The 10,741-nt window shown below is 46.5% G+C and overlaps 1 protein-coding gene across 1 annotated transcript; it reads left to right on the top strand.

Annotated features, from left to right (window-relative positions):
* The first annotated feature begins 5,873 nt into the window (after window positions 1-5,873).
* On the top strand, window positions 5,874-6,967 carry ctxnd1 (cortexin domain containing 1). The gene has a single exon (XM_084682698.1). It carries the CDS (start codon window positions 5,922-5,924, stop codon window positions 6,102-6,104), a length of 183 nt encoding a protein of 60 aa, XP_084538824.1. The 5' UTR covers window positions 5,874-5,921; the 3' UTR covers window positions 6,105-6,967.
* Window positions 6,968-10,741: the final 3,774 nt, after the last annotated feature.

Raw genomic sequence — 10,741 nt, 5'->3', positions numbered from 1 at the left:
ATGTGTGTGCATGTTTAGCAAATCAAACATGATTTCCTGTGAGATAGCTCATGCATAAAAATCTAGATTAGAACAGCAGCCTAAGGCAAAGCTGGGTTTTTAAAGCTGTATCCTTGAAACAATGTTCTTCTTTATAGACAAAATTCTCCTCTCATAAAACGGTGGCTGACTGGAGGGTAGATGAAAAGCCTTATGAAGCAAAGTAACCGAGGAAATCCATTCCCCTTAAAACCTTTTGGACTTTTTTTTTAAAACATTCATTATTTATGGTGGAGTGTTGAATCGTTCCTCTCTCTGTCTCCCTGGACCAGGTCAACGCATGTTTGGCAACATCTCTAGGCATTGCTCCCAGGGCTGGCTCACAGTAACCTCGCTGGCTGGCACACAGGGCTGGACAAGGCAAGGAGACAGCAGCCTTTTCCAGACTAGGATCGATGGCCTTTTCGGACATATTTTCCATGATCAGTTTTCGGTCTTGAGGTACCTTAATGTTCCTTTAAGTGAGGATGTTAGTAAAAGGGATGTGACTCTGGCCAGCTTTCCTCCAGGGTCAGGGATGCCCTCTGTGTCCTACTCTGGCAGACAGCCGGACGTGGTTAAGAGTATCACACCATCAGCCTCCACCTGTGTGTTGTAGAGCCGACATTTCTCCAGGCTGCATGCTGGCTGACAGAGTATGTGTCACAGGACAGACAGCTGCTCACTGGAGTGTCAATGAGAGTGTGTGTGTGTGTGTTTGTGTGTGTGTGTATTTTTGTGTGCGTGACCACATCTCCTGCGGTTCAAACTCCAAATTCCCCCTCAAAACCGTAGGTGGACGTTATGCTGACAAGGTGGATGTTTGTTGTCGTCAGGCTTTAATGATTCCCCCTCCAGCTTCTCCTCCTCTGGGGACAGCTGGGGACCGGCAGAGACATCGGCACATCACAACACTCAGGAATCAGACGAGAAGCCTCCTTCAGAACCTGTGGGTTCACTGCACCACGCTGACCACTGTGAACATGACATCACTTCTGTGGCCCACCAACACCCTCGCTCTCCACGTTGCATCAGCAGGTCCATGTCATTTGTCTGCAGCTCCAGTGGAAAACTCTGTGGTTGTGTGGGTCGGGGGAGCCGACCACCCTGAAGTATTATGGAGTTACAATGGTTCAGGGCCCGGTTCCTCTGCTGCCTCGTACCAGGCAAACAGGAACAGGCTTTGTTATCTTCACCCCCTCTCCCCTCCCCCTCCCCCTCTTCACCCCTGCTCCCCTCATCACCCCTGCGAGAGAGAGAGAGAGAGAGAGAGAGAGAGAGAGAGAGAGAGAGATAGAAGAAGAGAGGGAGAGAGAAAGGGTAGTGTAAACAGAGAGAGCGGTGTAGGTGCTTCCACTCTTTGGCTTGGTTATCCTCCATCTGCCCTTCTCGTTCTGACGGGGTGGACGTGTAGAACAGATGTGTAATCTCTTTCACTCTTTCTTTGTTTCTCTCTCTTTCTCTCTCTCTTTCTCCATGACCTCCTGTTGGAGAAATCGCCCTCCTTTCTCTATCTTAAGTATCTGTACCCCCTTTCTCCCCCTCCCACTTCTCTCTGCCCATATCCCCCTCTTTCTGGCAGATGGGTTGGGATGAATGGAACCAGCAGGCAGAACTTTTACCAACATAGAAGACAAGATGAACAGAAAAGAGCAAGAGAGGGAGAGAGAGAGTGAGTGAGTGAGAGAAAGAGAGAGATTAAGGCTGTTGCAAATAATTCAATCTAACATTGATTGTGGTGACACAGACAGAAAGCTGAGTTCAGACGATTAAAAAAAGTTTTACAATTTCATTTCAACGTTAACAAGCACATGGATTTTTACCGGGGGGGCCTTTTGTTACCCTGCACTGTGTGCTTGATTATATTGAGCCTGTGGAAACAGTCTTTTCAAACCAAAACTCCACTCTCCATATACTCACTGATTACACAGGACAGCATTTATCACAGTGTGTGTGTGTGTGTGTGTGTGTCTGTGCCTGCTTAAAGTAAAGCTGTCCACATGATTGCAGTCTGTTAATCATAGCAGTCAATTATGGCGAGTCTGTGTGTGTCACAATGTATTAGGGTCTAAATGATAACACCAACGGCAGTCGTTTATCTTCCAGCACAGGACCTCTCAGTCTCTACTGTCTGCAGTCTGCTTCTTTCTGTCTGTCTGCCTTTTTCCGCCCAGCCTCCCTCCTGCCTGCCTAACTCCCCCATATAGTACTGGACTATCGTGAACATAAAGGCCACAGATGAATGGTGATAACTCAAAAGAACCTGTTTGGAACTTAGCCACAATGCCATGCCAGTGCATTTTGTTACTGATATAATTACCCAGCTTGGTGTGTCTTCCTCATTATAAACATATCGTAAACACCATTCATCATTTTCATAACTGCTCCTCTGAAGATCAATAACAGGAGTAATTTATTAGCCTTGCACAGAATCTCGCGGCTTACCCTATTGTTGTACGATAAGTGTAATGCTTTTGATGAGGTGCTCCGTTCAGCCATATTATCCACTTCCCCCATGACTGGGTGAGGGACAGGAGATCTTTCAGCAGGGATATCTGGATGGAAAATACCTTGGAATAACAGATGAGCAGCTTCGTACTTGAGCTCATTATCATGATTCACCCTGCCTCTGGTAGCTGGAGAATACCTTCTGATGCTGGGTGATTTGTATGCATGAGGTGGTGTGTGTGTGTATGCGTGTGTGTGTGTGTGCGTGCGTGTGTGTGTGTGTGTTTGTACAAGAAATATGGAGAAATGCACCAAATGTCATAAATCGCATTAAATGTTTCTGACACATTTGTTTATTTGTTCTCATTCGAATATCCTGTAAACATTTTCCTGGAATAACTAATCAAAACGACACCCTTCAGAAGCAGCCAGTCCATCTTAATGGCCACAAAGCTCCTGGTCTTAAAGAACATTTGTTTTATTTTCAGTAAATGGCTAATGACAGGAATCTCGTGCTTTGCATGATTGATTGCATGCAGATGTATCAATCAAAGCTATAACAGTTGTATTTAAGTGCTGTGGAAGGGTGAAATGCAGAGCTGGTTCAGAAGCTGTAGGTTCACACTAGGCTGTAATTTTCCATTAAATTGCTAATAAGGGTAACCAAGGCTACAATAGCTTGAGTCCAGAGACTGAGTGAGTGAGAGAGAGAGGGGGGGGGCGTAAGCAAAAGGAAAGAGTAAGGGTGAGAGAGAAGAATAGGAACTACTAGAAAGACACAGAGAAAGGTTGTCCCCTTAGACCAGAATCTAACGGCTATTTGACAATGTGGCTAGTAAAAAAAAAGAAAGACAGACCGACAGTTCCTTGAATCTGATCTGTAGAACGATGCACTTTAGATCCTTCCTCTTCGGCTGTTCTGTCTCAGCACTATCTGTACGGTGCTTTGGATGAATGTGGCATTGTGACGGGATGTAGAATGGAGGGATAGATTAAGTATCGAACATGATTATTTACGCCGGGGATCTCGGCCTCTTTCCCTCTCTCCCTTTCCCTTCCACCCCCCCCTCTTCTTTCCCTCTCTACCTTTCCCTTCCACCCCCCCTCCTCTTTCCCTCTCTCCCTTTCCCTTCCAACCCCCCCCCCCCCTCTTTCCCTCTCTCCTGCGCAGACAGGATCTGTGATGTCGGGTGAAAATTACTGCACGTTGTGTGCTTGTCACAAGTCTATTTGTATTGGGGGGGTGACGGGGGGTGGTAGTTGTGGGGGGGAAGTCTTTTAAAGGGTAAAAGGTTTATCCATTCTTTGTGTGCTGGAGAAACTATGGGAGGGTTATTGGGCTGTTGGCTGTCTGTCTCCCAGTCTCTGAGAATGTAGAGAGAGGGTGAGACAGGTTCGGTGATGGAGAGAGGGTAAGAAAGGTAGTTGACTGGGTGAGACAGGTATATGGGGTGTGAAAAGTAAAGAGTGGGTTAGATAGGTAGAGGGGAGGAGACAAGTACAGTGGGTGAGACAAGCACAGTGGGTGAGACAGGTAGGAACGGGTGAGACAGGTAGAGGGGGTGAAACAGGTAGAGTGGGTGAGACAGGTAGAGGGGGTGAGAAAGGTACAGCAGGTGAGACAGGTAGGAACGGGTGAGACAGGTAGAGTGGGTGAGACAGGTAGGAACGGGTGAGACAGGTAGAGTGGGTGAGACAGGTAGAGGGCGGGGGACCTGAGAGAGAACAGAGAGAGACAGTGAGGGTGAAATGCTCAGCAAGCAGTTTTAATCCATGTGAAGTGCCCACCAGAGGGTAAGGTCCAATCATGTCGCTCCGTTTTAACTCAGCAATACTCTGCTGCCACCAGCCTGCGTTGCCCTGGGAAACCCTGGCACGGCTGCATCTCAATACCCTAGGGGAGTTGGCTTCCTTTCTTTGTCCCCTCTCCTCGTATCCTCTATCCTCGTCTATCTGCAGTGGAATAAACACTGATGGACAGAGCCGACAAGAGGGGCAAATACAAACACAAACTGTATTGTCTTTTCCTCTCTTCTGTTTCATCTATATTGGTGTTTTTTATCTCCTCCTTGCAGTGAATGGATTTGAAGACTGACCGGTCAAAACAAATCACCACAGTTCAGCTTTCTGAACATACAACACTTTAAAGTGGTTTTTGGCTCAGACACAGCTGTATGAAGAGTCCCGATGATCCTGCGGTTTATTCAGTCACAGAATGTGCACTTGGTGAAAGGAATGGCTTAAGTACATCGTTTTATGTTGTCGTAATGCATTTATTATTTAGAGGGCTTTGGTGTCATAACCATTGTACAGTAGTGGTGCTGTTTATCTGTGTCCTTGTGAATGGGTTTTAATGACAGTTGGGACTGCAGAACAATTACGAGAGAGATCTCAAATGTATTTAATCAGAAGCAGTTTCCTGTTTCCTGTTTCTGTCAGGGCAATTAAAATGAAGGATGCTCCAACTCCCGATAAACAACGGGAGTTAGAACACCATCAACTCTATTAGGATTTTACACGGACCTGTCAGGGAGGAATCACTCAAACGAAAAGATCTAATTATCTAGCATCTGTAGTTCCAAATGGGTTTACTGACTAGATTCAGGCTGCAGCAGATTAGAAAGACAAAGATAGAGAGAGAGAGAGACAGACAGCGAGAGAGATAGAGACAAAATTGATCTATAATTTATAGAAGCTGTAATGAAGCAACTCGTCAGAACATCGTAGGCCTGAAGGTGTCCGAGGATGTTTCCGAAGAGTAGTTTAAAAGAACCTTTGATCTTCACTTCCACTTTGTCTCCATTCCCTTCAGCTTCATCTCAGTTCCTTCTCTCCTTCTGAGTTCTGAGTTCCGCCTCTCCTTCTGAGTTCTCAGTTCCTTCTCTCCTTCTGAGTTCTGAGTTCCGCCTCTCCTTCTGAGTTCTGAGTTCAGCCTCTCCTTCTGAGTTCTGAGTTCTGCCTCTCCTTCTGAGTTCTGAGTTCCGCCTCTCCTTCTGAGTTCTGAGTTCCGCCTCTCCTTCTGAGTTCTGAGTTCCGCCTCTCCTTCTGAGTTCTCAGTTCCTTCTCTCCTTCTGAGTTCTCAGTTCCTTCTCTCCTTCTGAGTTCTGAGTTCTGCCTCTCCTTCTGAGTTCTCAGTTCCTTCTCTCCTTCTGAGTTCTCAGTTCCTTCTCTCCTTCTGAGTTCTGAGTTCCGCCTCTCCTTCTGAGTTCTGAGTTCCGCCTCTCCTTCTGAGTTCTGAGTTCCGCCTCTCCTTCTGAGTTCTGAGTTCCGCCTCTCCTTCTGAGTTCTGAGTTCCGCCTCTCCTTCTGAGTTCTGAGTTCCGCCTCTCCTTCGTTCTCCTCCCCTGTGCTCACGCTCCCCCTCGCCCTCCCCTGTCTCTCTCTCCCTCGCAGATCGCCCCTCAGGATGGTCGTGGCGTGTGTGCGTGCGGCTGAGGACTCGGACAGAGAACAGCGATGGAGGCGGAGACAGCTTCGGACCCGGCCTTCGTGGACGTGGACCAGGGTCTGACTCTGGGTTGCATCGCCTTCCTCTGTCTGCTCCTGGTGGCCATGATCATACGCTGTGCCAAGGTCATCATGGATCCCTACAGTGCCATCCCCACCTCCACCTGGGAGGAGCAGCATCTGGATGACTGACACACACACACACACACATGCATGTTGTCACACTTGGACACACGCAGCCACACACTGTGTGGAGCGAGGGACACCAGAGTGACAGGGAAAACCTGGTCCTGCCAAACACAAAAGCACACACTCCAGTCCAACTGACACACACTCCTTACAGACTCCAGTCCAACTGACACACACTCCTTACACACTCCAGTCCAACTGACACACACTCCTTACACACTCCAGTCCAACTGACACACACTCCTTACACACTCAAGTGCAACTGACACACTCGTGTCTGACTGAGACATACCTGAAACAGCCCTGTTGCTGAGAAACACTGAGCTTCATGTTAAGCTGAAGACTTCAGGACAGGTGAATAAATGACAGGTGACCACACTCACCATGTCTACCCCCACCACGTCCTCGGCACACAGTTCTGTCCCTTTAAATGAGGATGACCAGTATGATGAAGATGATGAAGATGATATGACTCAGCATACAGAGAGTAGACGATACTAGTCTCCTGGAATGTATTGTACTTTGTATTAAAAGCAGAACATTTCAGGAGGAAACCCAGGGACTTTTCAAAGGTCTGACATTTTGTATAGGTTTTTTTAAACCACGAAGAAAAATGACTTTACTAACTTATTGACTTGCGTTTGCTCATGAAACAGCAACAGGACGTCAGCTTCGCGGTCCATCGATCATTTCTGCATGGCAAAGCAGAGGGAAAGGAATGTCCTCAACACACTTCTTCAAAATGACAGTCATGAAACATTCACACACACCAAACACGCACATAGTGACAGCCATGTCTAATAAGTCATGGTTCATGACATTTTATAAAAACGATATAGCTCAAATCAAGATTGGTTCATGACATGAACCAATAGTCGAATAATCTAATTCCTATGCATAATTCACTCACTACGTCTGAGAAATAACGTTTGCCCAACAAACCATGAAAGTTAGCTAGCAAACAAAATGGAAACATTGAAGGTTAACTTCGACCTACGGCAGTTAGTTGGTTAGTTAACTAACATAAGTTAGCTGGCTAGCAGAACGATTACAAAATAACGCTACGCTACCCCGTGGTGAAAATGTCCCACGAGCCAGGGGAGCCTATTTTAACTTAATCTTTTATTAATAAAAGTTCTACGTGGTTGTGTATATTATATTCATATTGGCATACTGTGTGACCATTTTCGAAAACCAATAGCTCACTTCAGGCCATGATATATTAGGCTACCCCGCATCGCGTCGGGTCGACCAACGCCCAACTGTGATATAGTATTAAAAACCATATACTACGCAATGATGTGAGCTATAGCTTAAAGTGGAACTGAACTGATTTATGAAGTACGGCTCATATAATTATTAAAATAAGATCACAAAACTTTATCTGACAACCAAAAGAGCCAAATGTTCCATATACTACGCCATGATGTGAGCTATTGCTTAAATAAACCATCCTGCTAAGTATTTTATGGCTCCGTTCATAAATCAAGCCTGCCTCCCTTTACCGCTGTCTTCATATTGGCTGGAGCTCAATCTGATACGAGAGTGTTGTTTTCCAATAAGTTGCATCGTTGACTTATGTAGGCCTATCTGTTCAGCGCCTTCATCTTTTGCTAAAATGATTGTTTGACGTGCATGTTATGAAGTGCCTAAGCTGAAACCACAGATAGCCAGTCTTATAGCCCATGGCTGTATGTGACAGGACTGGACATCAGACAAGGCTCACTCCTCCTGAAATACAACATTTTTAGGAGGTGAATCTCCCCTCACTAGTTGGGGCAGGGCTAAGCTCTCATATACATTCTAACTGTTCAACCTTCAGAGGAGTAGGGGTCAGGTTATGTCTGGTGTTCAGTAGATAAGCAGTTCCAGACACACATCATTTGCAGGTGACTAGAAGTCTCTGTTTGACATAAGAGGAGAATGAGCTACATTTAGCCTGTCTATAATAAAGATAATAATGAAGTACCCCCATTTGGTTGATCCAAATTGTCTTTGTGTGAGATTTTAATTGAATGTAAATGAAATCTGACTCTGATGATGAATAATCTTGGACATCTAACTGGGTCACATAGGAAGCCTGATAAACCTCCTCAGAGTGATGGTCTACAGGGAACCATCCCGCCATCTCCTGCACTTCAAATAAACACCTCAGTCAGACCTACAAAAGTCTCATCTCGGGTTGAAAGTCTTTTTCTCCAACTCTCAGGCGTTGATGCCTTTAACAGTCCGTTCGCACCAAGGACGATACCTATAACTATAACCAGGGGCAATTCTAGGATCGGACCTTTAGGGGGGCTCAGCCGCCAATGAGAATGTCACATGGATACAGTGCCTTGCAAAAGTGTTAAACCCCCTTGCTAATAAATCACTAATTTCACTGGATAACAGTTAATACATTTATTTATTATTATGCAAAATATTGAATGAAAAAACGAAGAAAGTCCCTTTCTTCATGAACTATCAGCATCAAATGAAACAATAATGATGTGTAAACAATATATAAACATTGTTTTAACACGTTTGAGCACTGAAACTTAAGATAATAATAATAATAATTCATAATAATTCAATTTTATTATTATTGTTATTCAATTGTATTATTGTATGAAATTTAGCTTGAATACCCCTAGAAAGAGTCTTAAATCGTCATTGACTATAATGATGACTATATTTGTCGATGCCGTCTGGCATTTAAAGTGCGCGAGCACTTTACATTTGGATGGATTCTGATTGATTGTCAGTGTTTTATAGTTCAGCTGGCCAAAAAAAAAGACGCTTTGAAAGTATTACCAACAATACTGTTCCGCTGGTTCTCAACCCTGTCCTCAGGGAACCCCTGTCCTGCATGTTTGAGATGTTTCTTGGCTCCAACACACCTGATTTAAATGCATGTTCGTTACCAGGCTTCTACAGTGCTCGATAACGAGCCAATTATTTGAATCAGGTGTCTTGGAGGAGGGACACATCTAAAACAGGGAGGACAGGGGGGCCCTGAGGACCAAGGGGGCCCCCCGAGAACCAGGGGGGACCAGGGGGTCCCCGAGGAATAGGGGGGACCAGGGGGGTCCAGAGGAGACCAGGGGGGCTCCAAGGAAGAGAGGGGCCCCGAGGAAGAGGGGGGACCAGGGGGGACCAGGGGGGACCAGGGGGGACCAGGGGGGACCAGGGGGGACCAGGGGGGACCAGGGGGGCCCCGAGGACCAGGGGGGCCCCGAGGACCAGGGGGGACCCGGGGACCAGGAGTTGAGAACCACTGCTAGATAGTTGTCGTCATTATCGTTGTGGTGTGGCTCTGGTACGCTTTTAAATACGAGTCCCTCCAGCCGGAGCACACATGAGCTCTGCCCTGTAAAATGAGAGAAGGGTTAATAGTTGGTTTTCGCTATCGTCCTACGTGTGAACGGGCCTTTAAAGGGATCAACACTTTGAAGTGTTTTTTTTCAAAGAGGTTTTTAAGAGGTTGAAGAGAGTAGGTTACAGTTAGCCTGGTCCTAACCAGACCCTCGTACATTTCATTTGTACAGAGGGTCTGGGATTGCTCCATTGACAAACGTTAACTTCCTTGAAGGCGGGACTTCTGTTGAAGTTTAAAACTATTGGATCTGCCCAGAGCCACTCTGATTTGCCATAACCAATCGCAAGCGTTCGCCTTAGCCAACTCCTTCACCACTACAATAACGAAGCTAGCTGCCGTAGCTGGAAAATCAAACTTTTCCCGAACCCCGTGGGGAGGAGGGCCACAACATCATGGCCAACAACAAAACTCAGCAAGGAATGTTCTTGCTCCGGATTTAATTTACGGATATTCGGTAGCGTTGCCACAACCGCAGAATAGTTTCGCTCGTATCTTTCTCCGCCGCCATTACTGAACTACTCAAACTAGTGCACAACATTAACGTCATCGTTCTCAGCCACTCCCTCTGTTCGACTTCAGAGCCGAGCTCCCAGACCTAGTACAGAAGCAAAATCCAAATTGAGCTGAAGTACGTAGGAGGGCAGAGCCAGGCTAGGCTACAGTAGCCTGCAGATCAGTATGAAGCTGCACTGCCAAAGCAGAAGTGATGCATTTCAAACAGATTTAAGATGATGAGGTCCAAGACACATCCTAACATTCTGTTTACATCATTCAGTCAAACACCATACAAAGTACAGACGACAAAAGTTTCAGTTTTGGGAAGGTGCTTTTGGCTGTTGTGTCGTCTCTGTTTTGTGCTAACCCTGCCGCAGCAGAACCAGTCACAGACAGCTGTGCCATGTCTCTTCCAGTGGAAAAGTCAGAGTAGGTTTTAGGCTAAACATTCAGCCTTCAAAAGCACAAGGAGAAAATTCAGAGCATTTGGCATGTGGGTGTGAAAGTGTGTGTGGAGGAGTGTGAAAGTGTGTGTTGTGTGTGTGTGTGTGTGTGTGTATTAGGCTCCTGCCACTTGTCTGGTTCTGACAGCATGTTCTGTGTATGAACAGCAATTCACACCCCCTCCCCCTGCCCCTCCCCCTGCCCCTGCCCCTCCCCCCTCCCCCTCCCCCCTCCCCCCTCCCCCCTCCCCCCTCCCCCTCCTCTTCTCCAGCGTCCTCATGCCACCTCTCTCCATGCATGTCTCTATGTCTCTCTCCCTCTCTCTCTCCTTCTTGCCCCCCCC

The sequence above is a fragment of the Hypomesus nipponensis genome, chromosome 19 (assembly GCF_054491055.1).
Source record: "Hypomesus nipponensis isolate SF chromosome 19, ASM5449105v1, whole genome shotgun sequence".
NCBI lineage: Eukaryota > Metazoa > Chordata > Actinopteri > Osmeriformes > Osmeridae > Hypomesus > Hypomesus nipponensis.
The sequence above is the reverse complement of the archived record's forward strand: the minus strand, read 5'-3'. Positions and strand labels throughout refer to the sequence as shown.